General features: G+C 58.1%; 2 protein-coding genes across 2 annotated transcripts; one reads left to right on the plus strand and one right to left on the minus strand.

The window, feature by feature from the left end:
• Positions 1 to 536: 536 nt before the first annotated feature.
• Positions 537 to 1,572, minus strand: MRPS12 (mitochondrial ribosomal protein S12). Its single transcript, XM_056326004.1, has 3 exons — positions 1,324 to 1,572; positions 1,157 to 1,214; positions 537 to 1,080 (listed from the first exon to the last, which is right to left on the minus strand). Exons 1-3 carry the CDS (start codon positions 1,570 to 1,572, stop codon positions 674 to 676), a joined length of 714 nt encoding a protein of 237 aa, XP_056181979.1. The 3' UTR covers positions 537 to 673.
• Positions 1,524 to 25,161, plus strand: PAK4 (p21 (RAC1) activated kinase 4). Its single transcript, XM_056326002.1, is given in 11 exon segments — positions 1,524 to 1,630; positions 2,440 to 2,504; positions 19,942 to 20,165; positions 21,779 to 21,895; positions 21,897 to 22,469; positions 22,897 to 23,340; positions 23,444 to 23,577; positions 23,662 to 23,788; positions 23,869 to 23,994; positions 24,091 to 24,225; positions 24,302 to 25,161. Coding segments are annotated over 9 exon segments (2,016 nt in total). The 5' UTR covers positions 1,524 to 1,630; positions 2,440 to 2,504; positions 19,942 to 19,961; the 3' UTR covers positions 24,458 to 25,161.
• Positions 25,162 to 25,313: the final 152 nt, after the last annotated feature.

Below are 25,313 nucleotides of genomic sequence, written 5' to 3' on the forward strand. Positions count from 1 at the left end.
AAGGGGCGGGGCAGTAGCCGGAACAGGCGGGGTCAGGGGAGGCCACGCCCCCTCCCGGCAGCTGACTTCCCCTGCGGCCTCCTAGTGTCCCCAGCGCCCCCGCAGGCCCCATTAGTGTCTCCCGTACCCCCGTTTCCCTCCCCAGTGCCACCCCAGGCCCCTTCCCAGAACCCTCAGCCCCCCCCCAGCGTCCCCAGAACCCCCCCGAGCCCTCAGATCCCCCAGTGTTTCTAGTGCCACCCCAGGAACATTCCCCAATACCCCCGAGATCTCCCTAGGCCCCTTCACAGCGTCCCCAGTACCCACCCAGGCAACCTCCAAGTGCCTCAAGACACCACACACACCCCCAGCATCCCCAGACACCCCGCAGCCCCTTCCCAGTGCCTCCAGCCCCCTCAGCATTCCCCCCAGACACTTCCCAGTGCCTCTAGGCCCCCCTTAGCATCCCCACTACTGCCGCAGCCCCCTTCCCAGTACTCTCAGACCCCCTCCCCACTCTTCCCAGTACCCTCCACACCACTCTGCAACACGCCCCACACAGCATCAACCTTTAATGGCCGCTGCGAAATAACAACACGTCCCTGCTCCACCCCAAGGTGGGTAGGTATGAGGGGAGACCCACACACAGCATCTCCATGCGCACAGAGGGTTCCGTGTCCTCATCCCACTCTCCTTATTTCTTCTTCTGGACGTGGGCGCAGTCATACTTGCCACGAATGATGGTGAGCTTCACCCCCGGCAAGTCCTGAGTGCGGCCGCCCTGGACCAGCACGACGTGGTGCTCCTGCAGATTGTGGCCCTCGCCGGGGATGAAGGCCACTGCCTCCTTCCCGTTGCTCAGCCGTACCCGGGCGCATTTACGGTTAGCCGAATTGGGTTTCTTAGGTTTGCGGATCAAATTCTTAATTACCACTCCTTTAATCTGAGGGCGGCCGAAGGTGGCTCCCAGCTTGGGAGGAGGGGGTTTGGGGCGGCCTTGTCGGTGCATCTGGTTCAAGGTGGCCATGGCGGCAGCCTGCTGGGGGTACAGGGGTACTGGCTGCTTCCCGAGCATGGGGGCGGGCGGGAGAGCCCCGGTAGCTGCGGAGGAGGAGACAGAGAGGGGTGAGTGGCCCGAGGGGCAGCGGGCAGGACGGGGAGTGGGGAGGATACGCACCGCAGCCGCGCAGCGAGGCCGCGGCCTTCAGCAGAGCGCGGAGCGGCATCGCCCGGGCCTAGAGGTGGGGAAAACAGCCGGTTAGCGCTGTCGGGAGGGCAGCGGCCGCATCCCCGCACCGGAGACCAGCGAGAGGCAGGCAGCCGGTGACCGGCCGCCTCACTCACCTCACAGCGCCGCCATATTAGCGCCCTGCCAGCCCCTTCTTCCCGCCTTCCCGCGGATTGGGCAGAGCTCACGCCAATCTGCCGCTCTCCGCTGTGTGATTGGTCAAGCTCCTCTTTCAACTTGCCTGGACGCCTTCTATAGGTAGGCGGCGGGGCAAGCGCCGTGCGAGGCCACGCCCCCAGGGGCGTAGCCTGTTGCCGTGGGAACGCGGGCAGGGCGAGTGCCCGGATGCGGCTCGATCGCAACATGGCGGCGGCCGAGTGAGCTGGAGGAGGGGGAGTGGCAGCACCGGGCCTGTCGTGAGGGGTGAGCGGGGGCCGAGGGGAAGGTGCGTGCTTCAGGGGGGCGTGGAGGAGCCGGAGGGGGAAGGGGAGGCTGGAGGGGGCGCGGGGGGGACCAGGGGAAAGGGGCTTTGAGTCCCTGAGGTGAGGCCTGGGAGGGAATGGAGGTGCCTGGGAGGGGGGTGAGGGGAAAGCGGGGGGGGGGGGGGGGAGGCTGAGGGAGAAAAGAGATGGGGAGAGCTGAAGTGGGGGGGATGAGGGCTGTGGGGAGGGAGGGTGCTGATGAGATGGCGGTTTGGGGGGTCCTTGAGGGAAAGGAGGGCTCTGTGGGCCGGGTGGTGTGAAGGACTGGGGGTCCCGGGGGAAGGGGGCGGTGGGAGTCCCTGCGGAGGGCGAGGCTGGGGGAGCCCTGGGCTAAAGGCTGTGGGGTATGGGGGTGTTGGTGGGCTGGGGGAGCGTGGAGCTGGGGTTTGGGGGGGCCACTGAGGAGCGGGGCCGGCGAGCGGAGGGACAGTGGGGTCCCAGAGGAAGGGGTGAAACTGGGGAGGGGGCTGTTGGGCCTGCCTGGACCCTCAGGGAGAGCAGCGGGAGGCCCAGCAGCGAGCACAGGCAGGGCAGGGAGGGTGTGGAGCAGAGCCCTGGAATTCCGGGCGAGGCGGGAGCAGCAGTGGGTGAGGAGGCTGAGGGTCAAGTCGGGATAGGGCTCAGCCTTCCTCCCCAACCCTCCCTGGCCTAAAAATAGTCAAAATTGTGGGTTACGGGGGATGGCGGCCAGGGCACCGGGCTGTCTGTCAGGGAAGCTGACAGAAATCTCTTGTTCTGGTTCTGGTGCAGCGTCTTTCACCGGAGGATCCCGGCATGCTTCGCTGAGTTGAAAAAGAGTTTTCCCTTCCTCACAGGTAGGAAATGGAGACAAAACCCATTCGCCTGGAGAAGTCCTTCCTTCGCAGGACTCTTCAGAAGCCCTTATTCCACACGCGTGTCTCGCAGTCTGGTATCGGAGAAGGGTCTTTCCATGCCACAGCATGGCCGATGCCCTTCCCCACACGCAGGGGGGAGGAGGATCAGGCGAAGCGTGGTCGCTGTCACCATTAGGTTCTCACAGAAAAGCCGTCATGGCTCTCCAGGGTGCGGAGATTAGGTTGGCCCTATTGACGCGCTGAGCTGGTTGCGGAATGGAAGGGAAAATGTGCAGGAATTGAGGGTTTTCTGGTGTCTTTTATCTGTGTTCTCGGTTCTGTGGGGTTTTGTACACCCGTTGGTGTTCACAGGGCGCTTCTCTCCCCAGTAGCAAGGCAAGTTAACAGTTGGTTGAGCCACAGAGTCCTGGGGTAGATTTTTTTTTCCAGCCTCTCGCTGTTTTGGGCTGGGTGCTGTCAGGCAGGAGCTGGCATCCCCCAGGGCTGCCATAACTCCCCTGTTTTGTGCTAAACCCCTCAGAAATGGGGTTTTGCTCCAATTATGGCACATTGGGAGGGTAGAAACTGTGGTTCGAACTCCTCTGTGGTGCTGCCATTGCCGTAAAACTTGGGGCAGTGGTGCCACAGCGGCTGAAACTCTGCCTGGGCAGGGGGAGAATTGCCAGGCAGGCAGCACATGCCCAGCACAGGTTTTTGGGCCAAGAAATCTTTAATTTGTGTAACTCCTTTTCCTTGCGCCCACATCTCCGCTTAGCCGAAGTAAGCGCCGCACACGTCGTTTTCCACGTGTTCCTGTCACTTGGTGATGCTTCTTTTGTCGAAGGGAGACACGAAAAGTTTCAGGATTAGTTTTTAGTTGCATTTTCCGGGGAATTTACTGAGTTGTGCAATAATTAAGCAGGTGGGCCGCAGGGCTGCGGAGGGACTCTGACAACGCCCTGCGCAGTAGGCTTGTAAATAACTGCAAATTGGATTTATTGAGACTACCCAGCTGCGGAGCGCAGCGGCAGGGGAGACACAGGCAGCCTGAGGAGAGCGGTGGAAACAAAACCGAAGCGTTAAAAAAAACACCAACCAACAACAAAAAGGTTTTTAAATAAAGCCCCAGTATTTGAACGGTGGCCAAAGAGCGAGCTGCTGGCTGCCAGTACAAACATTAACTAATCCTGGCGGCCTTTTAAGGCGAGTTGCTTTAGTTTTGGTTAAGAAATGATGCTGTTAGACATAGGGATTGTCCACGGCGCAGGTTGAGGGAGGTTTTCCCAGGAATGGCAGTTAAATGCCACGTTGGAGTAGGGCTGCAAGAGGTGGCACCTGGTGAGGGTGAAACGCGAGGCTGCAGGGATCCATGGCTGGTGCATAGAGCTGCCTTCCTGCCACTAAAGCCACCCTCAGAAAGCTCCTGGCTCTGCTGAGGGGTCGTCACCCTGAGATTCCCAAACAAAGGTAATTAATTGGAATGTATTTGGGTGTGGAAATAGCAGCAGAAGCTTCCCGGGAAGGTGCCTGCAACGTAACGATGGCTCAAGTTACCTTTCACCTCCACTGAGTGGAAACTTCTCCGCTCCCCCTCCCGTGTTGTTCCCAGGTGCTTTCCAGATACTGATTGTCTTTTATTTGCGTTTGTGGAGGTGGCATTTATTTTACCAGCACCTATCAAATCTGTCAGAAGGAAGCTGTCGCTATAAAAAAAAATCTTAAAAATTTGCTCCGAACCACTCAACGCGCTTTGTTGCCACGTTGGGTGACTCGTCGGTTGACTCTGCGAGCCGTGGGTTTGTGCCTCCAGCTTCATGTAGAAGCTGGAGATTTCATTGCTGTCGTCTCGCTAATTGCTGTCTGCCTCATCAGGGGGTGAGAGCGGAGCGAAGCAGCGGAGCCCCAAATGTGGGCGCCGCGCGCTCGGGAGCTGTCAGAGGGGCGAGGAGGGGAAGGTGGTGCCGGAGGAGATCGGATCTGGAAGGGATGCGGCAGCCCCGGAGCGTGTCTGTGGAGCATGCCTGCCAACGCGCTCTTTGCCTCACAGGCTCAGATCCTCCGCGCTCCGCTTTTCCGATGAATAATTTAGGAATTTGTGGGTGTTTGGCAGAGGGGGCGGGCGTGTAATTTTACATCGCGGCTTGCGTAGAGCCTTTGTGGCCGATTTAGCGCTGCTGAAGAAGAAACCGAACGTCAATGGGGTGTTTTCCTACCGCCGTGGGGGTCCGACAGGCTGCCGTGCGCGGAAGAGAGCAGCTTTTATCTCCCTGACTCCGGAGGGATTTCCTGACCCTGCTGCCAGGTTCGATGTCCTTTTCCCAACCGAAACAAGCGTCCAGAAAGCGCGGAGTGGGGCCGACGTGCCTGTGGGTCGCGGCTCTGCAGCGAGCTTTGTCTCCCTGGTGAGATCGGTCACTTCGGAGCCGTGTCCTCGGCGCTCGGAGGGATGCGTTCCCTCCCAAAGTCCTGCCTGGCTCGGGGAGAAATCCCAGGGGTGTTCTTGTGGTTTCCCTGCAGCCTAATTACAGCTGCGGTGGTTTTATTTAATAAAACGCGATTTCTCCTGAGCTTAGAGGAGGAAGGGAGGAATATTTTCCGTCTGCCTCGCACATTGAGGTAGGCACAGCGTTATTGAGGGCGGCTTTGCACAGCACAGGCGCAGCTCGCCTTTCCTGCAGGATTTGCTGGGTTTTGTAGGTTTTGATTAATTGGCAGTTGGATAATTTTATTAACTCTTCAGCCCTTGGTGCGCTCTTTCTCTGCAGCTTTAAACCGAACCCTTCAAAGGTCCTTCTCACCGAATAAATGGTGCGGGGCGCAAGTTTCTCGTGCAGTTTTCCGAGCACTCGCGTTGCGGGCAGAGGATGTTTTAAGTAACGATTATTTTCCCTAATAAAGTTGGATGTAATGGAAGTGTAATTCGGTTGAACTGCGCTCGCTGTGCTCTTCCTTCCCCCGTGTCGCGCACTTACATGGTGCGAATAAGCTATAATTTCTCTAAATGATGTAAGGGGCTAATTAAAGGTTTTACTCAACTAATCAGCTTGTGCTTTAATTAGCACCAAATGGTAATCGCTCGCTGAAATATAAATTGACTTCTTGGCTGCTTGTTCCCGCTCTGGCAGGGCTGTCAGGGAAGGGGTTCAGGGTTGTTCTGCCTCCCATCAAGGGAGCGCAGCTTCGTTAACCCCGGCACCACTGTGGACGCTAACGAGTTGTGTCTGATGACATAAACTCGTGGTTTCACCTTCCTACATGCGCTGTCTGGGCAGGTGGCGTCAAATTGGATCATTAAAAATCTCTTGACCCAACGAAGCGGGGAGCATTGGCCGGTGCGGTACCTGCTCAGAGGTTTTATGTTTTCCGTGGCAGCCGGAGCGGGAGCTGAGTGTTGATTGCTCTTGAAATACATCTTGAAATCTCCTCCTGACACTGATGTTTCATCGTCCTGCCGTGCCAGAGCCTCCCAGCTCGTTAAGAGGGCGTGTAATTAATGGGCCGGGGCGGGGGGGAGCTGGAGATGGCCGTGTCAGTCCCGGTTCACATTCCTCGCGTGCCTCGCTCCCCTGACCCCATAGCTTCTGGCTTCTGTGGCAACCAAAAAAGCTGAGCCCAGCCAGAAACTCGCACTCCGTGGAGCACATTTGGGTCCTGTGGCATCGGAGAATTGTGCCCAAAGGTGTCGGCTGGTGTCCGCCTGCACTGGGCACAGAGGAATGCGAGGGGTCTGAAGCGTCTCCACCTTGTTAGCACTGAAGGGGAGGCCCTGGGGTTTGCAACTGTGTCTCTTATTTCCTGTTTTTTTAATTCCTTGCAACAAATACTTCATGATTAAAATGTTCTTGCCTCGCTAACTGCCTCCGAGGTGATGATGCCAACCCTTTCTTTTGTGAGCAGGCTCCTGCTGCGGCGGGAGGTGGATTTAACAAGCGCTCGGGTACGGCTCCTCCTGCGCCCCTGGCCCGTCGCGCCTTTCGGAGCTCCCTAACGGTCTCAGTAATGAAGAGCGGCGTGGTCACGTGGCAACCCCACCTTTGGTGTCCTGCTGGTACTCTAAGAGGCCAGATCACTGTCTTAACCCCACCGAGGAGTCCCCTGCCCCGGCTTTTCCATCGCCTTCCCCACCGGGAATATCCGCGGTGTTGGATCGGTGGAGGAAGAGCACAGGCGAAGGCTGGGGGAGCCTGGGGCCGGCCGCAGAGCATCCCTGTGTCGCCTCCTGCTCTCTGCACGTGACGTGACGAGTTCCCCCGCGGTCGGGCGAGGGGGATGCAGCCTTTTTTTAGGAGCTCAGTGTATTTTGGCTGGTGGTCCCTGCTCAGCACGGGAGAGCTGTGACTCTGGCAGAGCTGTTGGGGGTTGTGCGGGGACCCCTCTGCCCTTGGAGCAGAGAGGGAGCGCAAAGAGGAGGCTGCCCGCCCCACATCTTTCTTGCTGGGGAAGGATCTTTCAGCCCAAATTGCATTCAGAAGTAAAATCCACTGCCAGGTTGCATTAAAATCATCATTACAAGTAATTTCTCTCCAAGGCTGCTGGGACAGCGAGGCTGGTTGTGCGTAAATGGGAAGGGACTTTGGCTTGATCGGTGCTTTTTTATCATGTGAAGCTTTCCACCCCCGTGGAGATCTGCTCCCAGGTCGGGGGACATCCCCGTGGAGATCTGCTCCCAGGTCGGGGGACATCCCCGTGGAGCTCTTCCCGATGCGGATTCCCGACCTTTTGCTGCCGCTGGGGTTATCTGGTGTCGATAAATAATAATAAGACTGAAAAAAAAAAAAACAACCCCCCAAAAAAACAAAAACCCCAACTCCCAGTCTTAGCAATCCCCCTCTGGCGCGGCCTCAAACCTACCACGCACCAGCCCCTCAGCAGGAGTTGGGGGTGTGGGGGATCCCCCCTGCATTTCAGGGTGCCGGTGTCACTGCGGGATACACAGCTGCTCCTGGTTTCCGTGGAGGAGCCACCGAGCAGGTGGTGGTCTCATCATGAGCCTGAGGTTGAGCCTCTACTGACTTTTCTCATTAGTTTTATTTTTTAATCTGTTGCTGAAGAGCCGGAGCATCTGAATTAAATAAATGGGGGAACCTTGTGGGGGGGTTTGTCTACCTCCCCGGTGGCTCAACGCTTCGTTCAGCGGTTGGAATAAAGATACTGGCTGCAGGTAGAGCTCCTCTCCTCACCCTTGACCAAAGGGATCTTCTCTGTGCGGAGGAACCTGTTTGTCATGGCTGGGATGGGTGGGAGGAGATGTCAGATATAAACTGGGAGAGTCGCTTCTCTTTTAAATCCCTTCAGAATTTCCTCTTGAAATCACATCCCAGGGTTTGAGCGGGGCCAGTGGTTGTTGCTGATCCCCTGTCCCCAGCGGCCCATCTTTCTGAGAGTTTTCCACACCAGTTGTTAAAACTCTACTTCTGGTTCCAGAACAGATCTCCCCAAACCAGCGTGCCATTTGGGTGTTTTGACATCCTTGCAACAAAAAGTGCTCGTGCTCTGTGTTTCCAGTTCCGTAGGAGGATGAGGTTTCCTTAGTTTTGGATCTCTCAAGCTGAGTTTTGCTCCAGGATTGCACGATGCTGCTCTGAGAGCTGCACGTTCACCGGGAATGTGGCCGTGCGCAGCTTCCTGGGGCCGAGCTGCTGGGGCTCTTCGCTAGTTAAAACCAACGTACGTACCCGAGCGTGGATTTCAATCTTGGCTCCAGGCCCTTGTCACTGCTCTTGGCTGGCGCAGGTGGAGGTCCGCGGGGGTTTGGGGGTGGGATGGCACCTTGTAGCTCTTCGTAGATGGAACTCAGGCATTTCCAGTTCTCCCACCCCTCTGGCACGTCCATCTGGAGACGCTTTGGGTCCACACACGAATGTTATGTCCAAATTCAAACCCCCAGTGGCTGAAAGCTGCTCGGATCGCTCCCCCGAGCCTCCACTGCTCTCCGGGGGCTCATCTCCTCTCAGAAACAAGCTCCGCGCGTCCCTCCTGGCTGACTCCTTATTTAATTTCTGCGTTAATTATCTGCCGCTGCCCTGGGGCGCGATCCTCTTGCCCTTGCCGCAGCAGTCAGGCACCGGCACCTTGTCACTTCTACCCTGCATCAAAGGATTATGGGCAAAGCAAAGAGCCAGAGGATCAATTTTTGGATCTGGAGCTGATTTCAGGGAGCAATTTCCCGAAGCACCCTGAGATTTCACCATCACCGCAGCAGCACGTGCAGCTAATTTCACTTTAAAGGGAGAAATTGGATCCGTGGTGCTTCTGCCTGGTCTCTGGAAACCACGATAAGGGTAATTGGAGCTCATGCTTCGAGGCACAAATTGTGTCTGTGGAGAAGGACCCAACCAGCTGTTTCTGGCCCCTTTCTTCCCCTACAAAATATTCCAATCGTTTGGGGAAAATCCCATCACTTTTGTTGTTGTTTCTTCCTCTCACGCTGTTTTTTTGGAGCGCGGCAGCGCGGCTGACGTGAATCCTTTCCCGAAGCTTTGCCGCCGCCGGCTGCTGTTCTCTAGCACCTCTTCTCTGAGGACTTCTGAGCTTCTTGTCAACGTCTTCCGCTCAGACAAGCTGGTATTATCCTGCCCTACTGAAGAGGAAACGAAAGCGCCCGGAGGTGACACTCTCCCCATCACAGGAAAAAAGCTGGGAACAGTCTCCCAGGAACCTGCCTTTGGCGTTAAGGACTCGAGCCGTAGCGGAGTGGGAAGAAAAAAGGCAAAAATTATTTTATTTGTTGTTTTTTTTCCCTCTGAGCCTCAGCTTTCTGCCACAAAGAAAATGCCTCGCTAGGCTGGTTTTCATGCCTGCTGGTTTTGGACCTGGCGTTGCTTTGCTGCTGCTCCGTGGAGCATCAAATGCCGATGGAAACAGGGAGGCTTCATGTTTGTGCGGCTCTGAAACAATATTTGGATTTTTCTGGCTTAACCCTCGCTCCGCTGATAGCTGGCCTTTGCCAGAACGATTCCTCTTACGGCTGTTGGCGGCGGAATCCTGCAGTATTAAGGCAATGGTAGTGCTATAAAATAAATCAGATTTAACCAGGTGTCAAATAACCTGTGGAAAGCTCCCCTCTGTCTTCTAGCAGGGAGTTCCCCGATTTGGGATGGCGAGGTGTTTACAGAGAGCCGTGCCCACGCAGGCGAGCGATCACTGCCAGTGGCGGGGCAGTGTCAGGTGGTCGCTCGCCGGCTCTGCTGAATCCAAACTGATTTATTCCTTCCAAACAGCCCCAACGAAACAAGCTCCTGTGATTGTTTCCCTCCCCGGTGGGCGACGGGGTGAAGGTTTAATCTCTCTCTGCCCGGTCTTGCAGGTGGCTTCGGAGGGAGCTGGGCAGGCGCTCGCCTTCCCTCCCAGCAAGCCCCGGCTTGTCGAGGTCCGCAGGCTCCTGCACCTGAAACTTCTGCACAAGCATTTTCCGGGAGCAGCGATGTCTCATCGTGGGATGCCGCTGAACTCCGCGCGCCGGGGGTCACGTAGCCACGGCCTCGCTGGCTGCCATGACTTTGCTTTTCCACCCGTGTTACCCCATAGGGTCAGAGCCATCTGGGATGGCACTGGGGTGTCCCCGCACCACAGCTCGCTGCCCCCCAGCTCCGTTTTGGCAGCAAATGGCTCGATCTGGCAGTGGGTTGAGCACTGGGAGCTGCTCCGTGCCGAGCTGAAGTCCCGTTGCAGAGACCGAGCGCCAGCGGCCGAGCGGAGCTTTAATGTACTGGTTCTCTCTGCCACCGCATCCTGCAGGCTGGAAGTTTTTTTGGGGGGACAAGAAGATTAAAGAAAATTAATCCCTTTTCATCAAGCTTTTGAGGCCGTGCTTGGGGAGGCTCATTGCCTCTGAAACCTTGCGGGGGTAACTAAGTACTTCAGATGCTTTGAATTCCAGGATTACTCTTCCACTCCAGGGGATAGAAAGCAGGTTTTCAGCGGCATTTAATCCCTCCCCAGGTATCACCGTGCTCTCCAGCCCTGTTTTCGGCCCTCATCCTCTTCCAGCGGCCTGGCGCAGGGCTGGATGGCCAACACTTCTCCTGTTTGAAGGGTGCCGCTCCCAGCGCAGGCCAGTTCCCTCCTGGCTTGTGCAAAGCCAGCCAGGCCAGTTCAACCCGCCCTCCCTGGCAGGTTAAACAAACCCCAGCAAAAGCCTGAACGCTCCCATCGGCTCCACCAAGCAGACATCGACACCCTCGGCTTGGAGGAGGACGCTTCATCCTTCCAGACTTTCCATCCTGGGAGCATGTGAGCACCCAGGAAAATCCCGGGTTTCCAGCAGAGCTGCGGGCAGCGCTTCTGGTACAAGGTGATTTATCAGCAGGTAGGAAATCCTCGCGGCGCAAATATCGAGCCATCCGTCGGGGGTTTTGAAGAGAAATGGGAGAGCAAAGGCTGGAGCGATATCGGTATGAAGCTACCTGGGAAGTTGATCGCTAAATAAAAGGCAAGAGTGGGGCTGAGGCGGTACCGCACAAGCCGTGAGGATGGAGTTTGGTATAAAATATCAGGTTTTATATTGTTGAGGCTAAAAAAAAAAAAAGTTGATGCACTGCTTTTTTGCTAATATTTTAAAACTGGCATGCGAGCGAAGCCTGCTTCAATCTTCTAGGGTCAAGGTGCAAGCAGAGTTAATTTTGGAGATAGTTTTGTTCCGAGGTGATGCCACAATGTGCTGACGCGGTGGGAAGGGACTACCGAGCTGCGGGGTCCGGAAACATCAGGATCATCTGCAAGGCAAGGATGAGGAAGCTGTGTGCTCTCGCGAGTTTTGTTCAAGTTCTGAAAGGTTTGGGGTTTAGAACGTCTGCTTTGATGTGCTTTTATCTTTCTACGAATTAATTAGCGCGTTGCACAAGGCTCGAAAATTGCTGCTGGGGGCTGTTGGCGTGCTCGGCAGCTGAAGGGAGCAGCTGGTGAATTTTTGTAGTCGCAGCGGCTTTTTGAAGATGTGCTTGTTCCTCCTGACACAGGAGAAATAATTTTCCAGAGGGATAAATGCGTCTTGCCTCTCACGCTGACAGAGACAGCGCGGCTCCGGTTCTCCTTCCCAAAACAAGGAATCGGGCAACGCTCAAACGTAACCTCAAGCTCTTGGGGAGCTTGGGATGAATTCGGTGCTTTTCACCGAGCTGGGTACCGGTTTAAATTGCTCCGGCCACGACTGTTTTTTAAGGTTTGAAGCAAAGCACCTCCTCTCTCCAACCCCCACGCGTTCCCAAAAGCCTCGAGCGCCAACAGATCCAGGCTCACGAATCCCCCCAGCACGAGCATCAGCACGTGGTTCAAGACCCCCCCACCCCGGCACGATGCCGGGTCGGGACCCTTGGTCGTGGTGATGCTAGGAACGCCATGCTGAAACATGCTCCTCCAAACACTCTGGGGTCTTCTCCGGCCAAGCAGCGCGAAGTTGGAAATTGAAGAGGAAAAAAAAAAAAAAAATAAAGAACAAGTGGCAGTAGAGATTAGATTTCATCTGACGATTTTTTATTTTTTTATTTTTTTATTTTTTTTTTTTTAACTTCCCCCCCCCCAGAACGCCGTATCCTTCTGATGTGATTCTAGGAAAGCTTCCAAGCGCCAATTAGCAGCCTGATGGTGGTGCAGAAGATATTTTGATCCATGAATATTCTGAAAGAGAATAAATACAAGGAAAATTAGTGCAAATAGGAAGTGAGCAATCTTGTTGTAAACCACGATAAGGTTTTTTTTTTAACCCCCTCCCTACTTGTTAAAGGTATTTGAATAAAAATAAAGGCCTTCTCAGCTGCGAGACGTCAGATGGAGTTGGCAGATGCACGGCTGTGGTGGCTCGGCTCTTACCACCCACCGGTGCCTGTTGATCTCCACTCCTTCACCCTCACTGCCTGCTTTGGTGCCTTCCTGGCAAACGCTGATGGGATGGACGCCGGGCAGACCTCCCAAGTTCATCGGCGAGATTCCATCGGGCCGATTCGGGGGTGTTTCCTTTCTGCAAACACCGAAGGGGAAAAAAGAGAGGAGCGAAATAAGCACGCTGACATCAAAGCCAAGCTTTTCCATGCCAGAGAGGGCTCAGACGCTGCTTCTCCTCACGGCGAGTGGAATGGGACCCACCAATTAGTGCTGCCTTCGTTTAGGAAACGACACTGCTCTCGTTCAGCCAGAAGACTGAGGAAGAGGCTTTAGGCAGCAGAGGTGGGGGTCCTTGCCCTTAGGCGCGCAGCTCCTCTTGCGGAGCGTCTGGGTTGCACCTAGCATCCCCTGGCCGGGCTTTGGGGGTCACAGGTCTTAGTAAGAGGTCTTAAAACCGGCAAAAAAACCCAGGTTGGGGGTCACGGATCTTAATAAGGGTCTTAAAACCAACAAAACCCACAGGTTGGTGGTCTTAGCCGTGAGGGGCTTGGGTGCTGGCAGTCCCCACCGAAGGGCACGCTTCACCACCTGCTCTCTACCCGCACCCTGGGGCATGGCTGCGCTTTTTCGGGTGCTTGAGAAGGCTTTGGAAGTGCCGAGGGGATAAGGGGGGGCACGTTGGGAGCGTGGCGTGGTTTAGGGCTGCTGCCCTCAACGGGGAAATACCGGGGCGAGCCGGGCTGGGAGTGCCGGTTCTTCCTGCTGGGATCGCCAACAGGTTTTCTGCGCTCTCTGCCCTTTCCCTCTCCTTCCTTCCCAGTCTCTTGATCCCCAGGCTCCCGGAGGGGCACTTGACTGGCTGCTTTGTTTCAAATGTTGCTGCCTCATTGGTTCCCGGCTCAAATCTCCTCTATTCCTTCTTGCTTCTCCCAAGCTTCGTCTTTAACCCCTCCGAGCCTCGCAGCAGCCGTCTCCTCTCCCGGTTATTCCTGCCTCCGCACTCTCCTGACGGATTACCGACCTGGTAGCGTGGGCGAGAGTTCAACGCTCCCAGGCCTGGAAAATGGTAACAGCGCCTGGGAAATCACGGGGGGCGTAGCGCCGGCGTTCGTTACCGCAGCGGGTGTGCAGCAATGGTCAGAAGCTGTTACTTCGGTTGCTGACTTCGCTGCTGCGGGAAGCAAGCAGGATGGATCCCCTCGGCCAGCAGCTTTGCCTCCCTAGACAGACTTTGGGGTACGCCGGGGTCGATCCATCCCTGGCATCCCATCTCCCGAGGGATGAAGGAAAGTCCGGGCATGGCGGTGCGTGCCCAGAGCGCCAGCAGCAGGAGCGTCTGCCTGCAAAACCGGTTCCGGAGGGCAGTAAGAGCAGGTTGGGAAGTATGTGATGCTGGGAAAGTGGCACGGTGGGAGGGAGGGAGAGAGAATCCTGGTGGGGAGAGCTGCGTGCCACCACCACCGCGGCGGCTGCGTCCTCCAGAGGCAACAATTGCGTCCCCACCGCAGCGCTGAGAGCAGCTGTTGGGGGTCCGGGAACCAGCTGTGGCTCCCGGAGCACAGACCCTGGCCGGTGTTGGGGGGGGTTGATGGTCGGATCGCCCGATCCGTAGATCTCCCCACATCCTGGTGAGGACGGGGACACCGTGGGCCCCGTCCCGCGTTCGTCCGCCCATCGCCGGTCGGTGCTGGGGGAGGCGCTTGGGAGTTCGCAGCGTCAGGAGTCGGGAGCGCTGGAGCTGCCGGCCTCCCGTGTGAGCTACGAGCCCCCCAGCCCCCTTTGACCCCCGGCAGGGGGGGACCACCCGTGTACGCTTTTCGTGGGGCCCCGGTCCCTGAGCCCCTCTCGGAGCGATCTCTCTCCTTCCTCCCCCTCTGGCTTGCAGGAAGCAGGATGGTGAAGGTGAGTAATGCAGTCTGGCTGATTGCTTTTTCGTTGATTTCTATTTTAAGTAAGTTTCAACCAGGGTGTCATGGGACGGGGGGGAGCACCGAGCGGGGGGCTTTCGGAGGTGGTTTATTCCCTTTCCAAGCCCGAGTGGGATGGGGCGGCTGTCGGAAACGCCCGGAGCAACAGGGGATCGCTCCATCTTGCCAGCTGAAGCAGGTCTGTTGTTCGTTAGCAGTGCTGTGAGGTGAGGCCGGTGTTTCGGGGGAGGGAAACGGAGTTATTTCTGGTGAGGAGGAGGGGAAGGGCTCTCGTTTTCCCTGCAGGGGGGCAGGGGGAGCCCATTTGCATGGGAAGGAAAAGAGGAAAACTGGAAATCCAGCAAGCAGGGGAGAGCGGAGCCCCGCACCCGTGCCACCGCAGGATTTGGACTTTAAAAAAACTGGCTTTCCCTGTGGCATGGGCATCCTGCAACGGCGTGGGTGCTGGCTACCGCTTCCCAGCCGGTGGCAAGCAAAAGGTTGTTCTTTCCTGGAAGCAAGGGGGGAGTAGAGAACGTCACCCGGAGCCGGCTGTCACACTGGGACCAAGGCTTTGGGGGGTTGTGAGACCCCCTAAAATCCCTCTTGTCCAAGCCTGAGGAGGGGAGCTCATGCCAGAGTCGTCGTGAATCGGTCCAGTGGGTGCCAATGCTGGTGCCCGCGGGGTTCCCCTCGCTCTCGGGGGTCCCACAGCCCTCAGAGCTGACGGTGGCAGCAACCAGGACTCCAGACCCCGCCTGGATGTATTTTTATATCTTTTTTTTTTTTTTTTTTTTTTTTTTTCCTCCTCAAGTACCATGTAATTCAACCAAGCTCAGAGCTTCCTTGGCTAAAATTGTCTCTCGCAAACTTTGCCTGTGTGGAGCAGAAAGTCCCTTGGCAGGACCTGGGGCGGGCAGAGCGACTCCAGCCCACCCAGATGTTGATTTTGCTGCACCCGACGCGTTCAAAGGGAGCTGAGACCACGTACAGCTGCGCCGGAGATTTATCCTTAGGCACGGGGACAAACCAGGATGCTGCTTCTGGATCCCGCCGGGGATCTGTTCAATCCATTTGCCGTTGGATGGCAGGGTGCTCTCCAGCTGACGAGCGTTCAGATCGATCCGTTTGGGGTTTAAGGCAAAGGAACAAATTGCCTGCGTGCACTTTTTGTCGTGTTTTGGTTTTTTACCCACACCCCCCCCTTTATTTTTCATTCCAGAGCTGCTAGCAAAGTCCCCAGCAGCCCTGCCCTCGGTTTTTGGGGCTGATGGAGAATATTCTGCCCTGTTTTGTTTACTCAGGGCTGCTAGAAGCTTAGTTAATGGCTGACGAATTAAACAAAGCAGAGATAAAGGGAATCTGACCTGGGCTGGGACAGGGCTGAGGAATGTGTGTGGCTCTGGTGGAGTCTCTAGCTAAGGGGGGTGTGGGGGTGTGGGGGGGATGTTAACCCGCTTTTAACCCTTTCCTCCTCCTGCAGGCAGCCCCAGCCCACCAGCGAGAGCTCCTCCCGCCTCGGCTATGCCCCCTGCCCCTTTGCGCTCCCTCTTTGCCCCGCTGCCAACCCCAAAAGGAATTTTTTTTTTGGTGAAGCCGGGGTAGATTTGGATTAGCTTGGTTAGCGGTGTCCTGAGGCGCTCGGATGCTCCGACCTCGGGCGCACGGGTTGACGTAGATCCTCCAGGTGTATTTTGCTCTGCTTCCCTGCAGCAAAACGCAAAGCCAGCAGTTTTGAAACACCCCAAAATTGAGCTGTTATCTCCCAAAACCGGGAGACGACTCTTTGCCATCCCAAAACATGACTTCTGCCTGCATGGCGATTCTCCGCAGAGCCTCTTGCGTGCGAGGAAGGATCCCGAGTGAAGGAAGGTGGCGTTTGGGAGTGACCGGGGCAGGTGAAAGCAGGGGCCAGCCTTGGGTTTTCCTTTCGGGCACGATCCTGCCACGCAGCTGGTGTAAAACTCCTGTTCCTCCCCAAAACGGCGGCGCTCTGCCTGTGCTAGAAGCTCCGGGAAGCCGGCACGACACTCGCTGTGGTGGTGAAAGGATGAACTGAACGCAAGCACCCACCCCTGGGGTGACATTTTAAACCATCTGGGTCTACGAGGTGAAGTTTTGCTGGCTCGGGAACCCCATAAACACGCTCGCTGCACGTTCACGCCTTCGTTTACCCCTAATTAACGTCTCTGCCCGTGCGCGGTGCGGTTCAGGATTGGACCCAGCCCAAGCCCGGCTCAGCTGTGCTGCAAACAGCCGGCGAGCGAGCGGCTGTGTCACACCCCCGGGGCGAGCAGGTAAAACAAGGATTTGCAAATATCCAGGATTCCCCTCGGGTTTTTGATGGGAGACCAGGCACCCAGGCAGAGAAAAACTTCCCTAATGGATTTAATCAGGAAATCTCAATGATTGGGAAAACTGGAGAGGAGGGAGCGCCTTTGCCGACACCTTGGAGTGGCGGGATGCCGGAGCGCTGGAGTTGGGATTTCCTGCGCGGAGAAAGGGATTGTCTCGGCAGCTGTTGAGTTTTGCACCGGGCAGCCTGTCGGAAGCAGATTCTGGCGACTAAAATGGAAGGAAACGGCCACAATCGCCACCCAAAGGCAGCGAAAGTGGGGAAAAGCGGAGCCGCCCCACGGCAGCCCCAGCTCGGCTGCTCCCCCCACGCCCGCCACGGGATTTCGGTGTTGTCCTCGCACGTCCCAGCGTTGTCCCTTTCGGTGGGGATGGGGGGTGTCGCCCACCTCCCCGAGGATTCAGCCTCACGACTTCAACCTCCTTATAAATCAGGTCTCGCTTCTGGCCCGCAGGCACCAGCCGCTGTGAAACCACCCAGTGGGGTCAAGCACGAATTAAAGTCCCGCTGGAATCACATCCTGCCCCCAAATCCTCCCAGCGAGCTCCTTTGGGGGCAGCGCAGGATGGCATCCCTCCCTCCAAACCTGGAGAAACGAGGGAGTTAACTAAACCGACCCAAAAGAGTGACCTGAACTGCCAGGCTTCCTCACGTTTGTTTTACCCGGCTGCCACCACGTCCCCGATCCCGTGTGGGAGGGGTGTGCTTCCTCCCAGCCGCCTGATTTTACTAACAAACAAATAAAAACTGGTTTTTCCTCCGCCGACAGGCTTTGGCGAGGCGGTCGGGCTGGAGCTGGACATGGTGAGAGGCTTGTGCCACCGCGGCTTGGTGCGCTCGTCCTCGCGGTGCTGTTCCCCCGGCATTCTGCCTCCCTGGAAAGATTTTTTTTTTTGGTGCTTTTTTTGATGTTTTCAAGGCTGAGCGGCTTCAGGAGCGAAAGCGCTGACCTGCTGGTGGTTTCGGGTGACGTTAAGGTGGGTTAATTCGCAGCTTTGTCCCTTTCTCTCCCTGGAGTTTGTGCGTGGGGTGAGGAACATCGGGGTCCCGCGGCTCCCGCTTGAGCCTCTCTAAAAACATCGTTTGACCCCTGTTAATTGCAGCACCTCGCGGTTCGCCAAATGATGGCAGATTCCCAACAGCAACCGTGAACCCAGCTCTGTCATCCGAGTCCGGAACGAGCCGGTAGTTACGGAGATCAGCTGGCTTTTGGCAACCGCTGGCAGACTTACTTGGCAGCTCTCGGCACTGCTGCAGGTGCTGGCGTTGCCGATGGTAGCCGGAGCGCCGAGGTGGAAATACCCGGCGTTACCGGTCTTTCCAGGCGGCGGCGAGGGCGTTCCGGCAGGGTGACGCTTGCCTCCCTCGCTCCTCCATCGCCAGCCGCTGCGCCGGGGCCCCCCACGTGGACGGGGGCTGAACCCAGCGGACGCTCAGTGTGTATTTAATGGGGGAAAATACCCGAGTTTAAGGTTGTGAAGCTGCTTTAGGAGCATTTTGAGCCGCGAATCTTTTCCCTCAGCTCACGCTGGTGTTTAATAGGGTCCGATAGTTTCTCTCCACGGTCAGATATTGGCCGAGCCACGACGCACGAGGGCAAGGCCACACTCGCTTTCACCCTGGATGTGGTGATACCCACCCAAAGCCTCGACTGATTTATTTTATTTTATTCTTTCCTACCCCAACCCAGAAATTTCTTCCTTTCCCCTCCTGCCCCCAGGTTGGGAGGAGCCAAAACTTCCAGCATCTTCTCCGCTGCAGAAACTATTGAAACGATTCAAGAAAAAACAACCTGAAATTGTTGATTTCAGGGAGGTTTGCCAACGTTCCGGGCTCCCGCTGGGCAGGATCAATCGTGTACCTCTGAGCTTGGTAGGATGCGGGCCTTTGGATGGTGTAAACAAGCCTCTATTGTGCCTGCCTGCCAGTGTTTACACGGAAAATCAGCTTGGGGGTCCACCCTGCACCAGGCTTCCTCCGCAGCCTCGGCTCTTCATCCTGGGAGACTCGGATACGTTCGGGGATAGTCTCAAATACGCCGTAAATTGACAAAACTCATAAATAAGCGAAGGAAACTGACGGCATCGGGTGGGTTTGTCATTGCAGCCTGCGACAGGGAAACTGTATTCACTTGGCAGGCCAAACCTGGGGTTAAATCGAACGCCGAAAACGTGCCAGCCGTGCCGCAAAGTTTAATTTCAGCTGCCGTGACTTACATTTTAGGCTCCCCGACCTGTATTTTAAGCGCCTGAGTAAACAGTCTGTCGTTCTCGCTTGGGCTGAGCATCTGTGTGCCCGGCTTTTTGCAGGTCAGGCCAGTTTTATTTATTTATTTTCCTTTGCCTGTTTCTTCAGCTTGTAACTTAAAACACTGCCTTAAAACCGGGCTTAAATGTGGTTTCAAATGACACCCTTTAGGTGAAAAGGCTTCAGGAATGGTGTTAGTCACCGAAATGACCTTTTCCCGGGTGTCACTGGACCGCCTGGACTTGCTTTTGCTACCCAGCTGCTTTCCTCATCGTGCCTTGTGGTTTTTTAAAGAAAAATCCAGCTTTTAATTGTAGGAGTTGGTAGGATTTGGGGTTTGTTGGGGGGGTAGTTTTTAAATTTAGGAGCTTTACATCAAAGGGAGGAGGGACGCGGCCAAATATCTGCGAGCCCAGAGGTCCCAAAACGTCCATTCTGAATGAAAAACAACCCGTGAGCCAATTGGCGCTGGGGAGGAAGAGAAGCAAAGCAGAAAGAAGTGGGATTATCCCGGAGGGAAAAAGACCTCCGCGTTACAGCGTCAGGAAGACACCCCAAGAAGCGGAGGGACATCTGTGACCACCTCGGTGGGTGCGTGAGCTGCCAAAACCCTGCCGATGGCGTTGTCACCTGTCCGGGATGGGCGAAAGCCTGGCGGCTGCGGTGGGACAAAGCAGAATCCAGCCCCTAAATCCCGGGGAAAACCACTTGGGAGAAAGCTGGAAATAAAACCACGGAGGGAATCTCCTGAAAGACTCCCTCAGTTGCCCTGCTTTGCGCTCACATTAAAAAAACAAAGGCAGGAGGGACCTGGAAATGCATCTTCGGGAAAAATGGGGAGGGGGTCGCAGGTCCCAAATGCAGCTGCCGCGTCAGGTGGGCTGTAAAATCCCGCCTGGATGTGGAGCAGCCTGGCGAAGTGTGGGGCTTGCGGTGGCTCGAGGTGTTTCCTTTTTGGCCTGTGTGTGGCAAGTAATTATTTTTCCAGCGAGCCAGGTGGGTTCCTAAGGAAGGGGCTGTTCATTTTACAGCGTGCTGAGGCCCCCTGTGCTCTATCGTCCTCCAGGTTTTATTTTTATCCCTTTTTCTTTGCCCCTCCCCCCCCCAGGTCTTGTAGCCGGCCTCACCATGTTCAGCAAGAAAAAGAAACGCATCGAGATCTCCGCTCCCTCCAATTTCGAGCACCGCGTCCACACGGGCTACGACCAGCAAGAGCAGAAATTCACGGGGCTGCCACGGCAATGGCAGGGGATCATCGAGGAGTCGGCCAAGCGCCCCAAGCCGCTGGTGGATCCCGTCTGCATCACCGCCATCCAGCACGGCTCGCAGAAGGTAGGCAGCTCTGCCGACGTGGCCTCTGCCCTCTCGGAGAGGGCCGGTGATACCGGTTTGGGGGCTGGGAAGTCAAACTGGGGATAATTTGGGCTCCGTGCCCTCTCCCCAGGGTGCCACGGAGCAGGTAAGTTCGGTCTCAAAGCGGCGCAGGCGGCAGCGGCATCCCCACGGCCGATCGCCTGCCCCTTGTCCGTTAAGTGCGGGGCTGCGTGGGACGGGGACCACCCAGCACGGGGTGGGAACCTCTCCCGCATCCTCCCGGCAGCCGGAAAAACCCCACCCCGCAGGAAAACGCCAGCGAAATGGTGTCTGTTCCTTCCCATCTCATCCCTTCCCCGTGCCTGTGTTTCCCCAAGCTGCCGTTATGTCGTTTTTTTAAAGTCTGGCTTGTCTGCTCCCCTCGGCCGCAGCCGCCCGTGCCACCCCCCAGCTCTCTGCCATTCCTCCACCATCACCCGAATTAAAAGCCCCGGCCGGTGCGCTGGCGTTCCTGCGCTGGCGTTCCTGCGCTGGCTCGGCTGGTTTATCCCGGACAATGGGGCGGCTCCAGCGGCCGTGAGTAACGAGCGAAGCCGGCCGGGCAATTCCACCGACCCAAAAAGATACCGACAGCCGGTGGGGGCCCCTCGGCGCTTGCCGAGCCCCCGTGGCTCGTGGTCGGGAGCCGCCGTGTCCCGTGCAGCCGCGGGCTGGCCTCTCGAGGAAATAACCCGCTCCCCGGGGCAGGAGGAAGAGGAAGAGGAGGGGATATAAAGAGCTAAGGCCTCGCTCACCCTGTGCGGAGGTGCTGGCTGCAGAGGAAGGCATCCCTCCTCTTCGGAGGAAGTCAACAGGCCTCGGGGATGGGGATGGGGTCGCTCCCGCTGTCCCCTCGCCACCTCCTGCGTGGCCATGCCCTCCGAGGCTGGAATCCACGAGGCTGCGAGTCCCGCTGGAAGATGGGGCACGTCCCCACGCAGCTCCCCGGCTCGGCTGTGCCACCCGGCTGGGACCTGCCTGCCGGTGTCGGGCTTTGTTTGTCCCTGCTCCACTTAGCCCCTTCGCTCCGAGGCAGGATTGGCCCCAGCCAGGAGCAAAACTTGCTGTTTCTGTGCCAATAGCAGCATTTGGGGGGGCAGGCAGAGCCCCCCGCCCCAGGCGCAGGGCAGGGGATGAGAGGCTGCCAGCAGCCCCCCAGACCCTTCCCCAGGAGCCCCCCAGGACTGGCCTTCTGGTGTGCGAGGTGCGAGGCCCCCCTGGTTGGAGAGGATCCTGCTCCCCGAGGCAGCGCCCTGTTCTTCTGGCACCCAGGAGCCTCCCGGTGAGGCCCGGGGCTACTGGGGGAGGGGGAAAAGGCCGAGCCCCCTCCCCGCTCCAGCATCCTCCTCCACGGGGCTCAGCCACCTCCCAGCACTCGACAGGACCGAGGTGGCAGCGGCCCCTGGAGACCCCCATTTCCTCCCCTCCCCATGTCCCCTCTGTGTGAGCCGTGTCCCTGTCACCACCAGGCATTTCATTTTCATTTTTTTTTTATTTTCTTCCCTTTTTTTTTTGTTTGTTTGTTTTGTTTTGTTCTGTTCTGTTTGTCCTTTGTGTTCCCGTCCGCCTCCCGTCCCACGTCCTGCTCAAAGACCATCGTGCGGGGCAGCAAAGCCGCCAAGGACGGCTCCCTGACCTGGCTGCTGGACGAGTTTGAGAACATGTCCGTGTCCCGTTCCAATTCTCTGCGCAGGGACAGCCCCCCCCTTCCCGCCCCGCCGTGACCAGCTCTACCAGGAGAACGGCCTCTCCGAGGGCCCGGCCGCTGCCCGGCCGCACGAGGATGCCGGCAGGAGCAAGGAGAAGAGCCGCCACGGGGCCAGGAGCGAGCTAGAGCAGGGCAAGGAGAAACCGCGGGAGAGGGAGGAGCAGCGCGCCCACCACCACCACCACCAGCAGCAGCCCCGCGGGCAGGAACCCGGCCCCAAACCCGCTCCCCCCGCCAGTGGCCGCCCGCCCCCTCCCGAGTACCCCAAAACCCCCGCCGAACGGGACGGCTGGCGGGATTACCCCGCCGACAGGGACTACAGCGAGCCGGCCGACCGCGTGGTGCGGCGGGAGCGTCCCGAACCCTCCGACAAACGCCCTAAATCCACTTACACCGCCGAGACCAGCCCGCAATCCCCCCGGGACAAACGCCCGCTCTCCGGGCCAAATATCCGGACTCCCAACATTCCCGTCTCCGAAGGGGTGATGAAGACGGCTCAGCAGACGGGACGGCCTTTTAATACCTACCCGCGGGCTGAGACCGACCCCGGCAGGGGCGCGGGTTCGCAGGTAAAGGTGTGTGTGTCCCTCCGCTCCGACCAGATTCCACTTGGCAGCGACCTCCCTCCTTCCCCGCGGCCCGCGGGAGCTTTTCCTCGCTCTGCCTCTCCGCCTCCTAGAACAGCAGCCTCTCTCCTCCGCTTCCTAAGCGCCGGCTAACGGGCTTTCCCGATGTAACGCCAGTAGGACCGGCACACGCCGAAGACCCCCATGCTTTCCTCCCCGGTGCTGGCGGCATCGGCCCCATCCTTGTCTCCGAAGCGGCCGCCGGCTCCGCCACGGGGTCTCTTCTCTTCCCGCTTGATCTATCGCAAAACCTTTCCTCTGGCAGCGCCCGGTCCTGCGGATTCGGCGCTTGGCGTTTTGGGGACAGCGGCAAAAATCCCGGCTCCAGCCGCGGTTTTTTGGCGGCTGACGTCCCTCTCCTCCCATCTCCTTGCAGGCAGAGCACCGACCGGGACGACCGCAGGAGGTGGCATCCAACGGGCCGGTGAGCGGCAGCGCCAGCTCTTCCCGAGCCCACCCCACCGGCCCACCGCGCTCCAAAAATCCCGAGCCGCCCCATCCCGGCCTCACCCCCCACGCCTCGGACCCCCACCTCTCTCGCCAGCCACCCCCCGGCCCCCCGCCGGCCCCGGTGGGACCGCAGCAACCCCGTTCGCCCCAACGTGAACCCCAACGCGTCTCCCACGAGCAATTCCGGGCGGCCCTGCAGATGGTGGTGGATCCCGGGGATCCCCGCACCTACCTGGATAACTTCATCAAGATCGGCGAGGGCTCCACCGGCATCGTCTGCATCGCCACCGTCAAGAGCACCGGCAAGCTGGTGGCCGTGAAGAAGATGGACCTGCGCAAGCAGCAGCGACGCGAGCTGCTCTTCAACGAGGTGAGGTAGAGCGGGGACCCCTCGGCAACCGGATTTGGGGGGGGTCTCACAAGCCGTTTGGGGCGACCGGATCACCGATTTCCCCCCTCACGGTGATCGCCAGGTGGTGATCATGCGGGATTACCAGCACGAGAACGTGGTGGAGATGTACAACAGCTACCTGGTGGGTGACGAGCTCTGGGTGGTGATGGAGTTCCTCGAAGGCGGCGCCCTCACCGACATCGTCACGCACACCAGGTACGGCCCGGCACCCCCCGCATGCGGCCCCCTCCCCGCCGCCCCGGCACGCTCGGTTCTCACCCCCCGTTGACCCCCCCCTAGGATGAACGAGGAGCAGATCGCCGCCGTTTGCTTGGCCGTCCTCAAGGCCCTCTCCGTCCTCCACGCCCAGGGCGTCATCCACCGTGACATCAAGAGCGATTCCATCCTCCTCACGCACGACGGCAGGGTAAGCGCCGCGGCAGCGACCCCGCGACGCCGCCATGACCCTTCTCCCCAACCGCCTTCCGCCGGTTTGGTTTTTTTTAGGTGAAACTCTCCGATTTCGGGTTTTGCGCCCAAGTGAACAAGGAGGTGCCGCGACGCAAGTCGCTGGTGGGGACCCCCTACTGGATGGCACCGGAGCTCATCTCCCGCCTGCCCTACGGCCCCGAGGTGAGCGCGGCGGGGGTGGTTTGGGGGGCTTTGGGGGGGGGGAGGGTGGTCTCAGCCCCCCGTAATCCCTGGATTTGCTGTGTCCCCCCCCCACAGGTGGATATCTGGTCCTTGGGCGTGATGGTCATCGAGATGGTCGATGGAGAGCCGCCTTATTTTAACGAGCCCCCGCTAAAGGCCATGAAAATGATCCGCGACAATCTCCCCCCCAAGCTTAAAAACGTACATAAGGTAAGGCGGGGGGCGCAGGGGCTGGGAATCCTCCTGGGGGGGCTTCACTGACGACCACCCCCCTCCCTCCCCGCAGGTTTCCCCCTCCCTCAAAGGGTTCCTGGACCGCATGCTGGTGCGGGACCCGGTGCAGCGGGCCACCGCCAACGAACTCTTGAAGCACCCCTTCCTGGGCAAAGCGGGGCCCCCCTCCTGCATCGTCCCCCTCATGCGCCAAAACCGCATGCGGTGAGACGCCGGCGCCCTCCTCGTCCTCACCGGCGCCTCTTTGCTGCAGTCGTGACTGTGCCACCACTGGCGGGGCGCTGGCGGGGTGGGGGGTAGAAATCCTCCCCCCCCCCCCCCCCAAATTACTCGTACTACTGAGCCGGGGAGCGGCCGGGGAGGGGGTCGGCTCGGTTTTAACCATTTCCCCGACACGGGGCTGTGCGGTGACACTGTCCCACCACCCCACCCCCGGCAGAGATTTGGGGATGGGGGGGGGGGAGGGCTTATCCCGGTGTCGCCCCGGCCCTGGGGAGCCGTTTGGGGCATCTCCCCCCCTTTTTTTTTTTTTTTTTCTTTTAAATCCCCTTTTTTTATCCCCATCCAGCCCCGGGGTCAGGCCACCACCTGCATCTCCTGGCCGGGGGCGGGGGGGGGGGTGTGGAACATGTGTCCCCAACACTACAGCCCCGCAGCCACACTACTGATATGGGGTCCTTACCACCCCCACCCCCCAATTTCTAAATACGGTTGGTTTTTTTTTTTTTCTTTCGGGGTTTTTTTGGGGGGGTGTTTTTTTGCTTTTTTTTTTTTTTTTCCTCTTTTTTCCCAATTTGTTTTTTAAACAAAACTATTTATATTGTCGTTTTGTAATGCCACAGGATGGCGGGGGCCCTGGGGCCGGCACGGGGACCCCCCCCTCCGGAGATTACACGTGTCCTTTTGGAGACAGCTGTGTCCCATGTGGTTTTTTTAAGGGGGGGGGGGTGGGGGTGGGCTCTGCATGCAGACACAGGTAGCATGTGCGCGCGTGACACGTTGACGTGCAGGCGAGGAACACGCGCACACCTACCCACATGCATGACCCTCCACACAGGGTCCTT

Source organism: Falco biarmicus (assembly GCF_023638135.1).
Source record: "Falco biarmicus isolate bFalBia1 chromosome 22 unlocalized genomic scaffold, bFalBia1.pri SUPER_22_unloc_2, whole genome shotgun sequence".
NCBI lineage: Eukaryota > Metazoa > Chordata > Aves > Falconiformes > Falconidae > Falco > Falco biarmicus.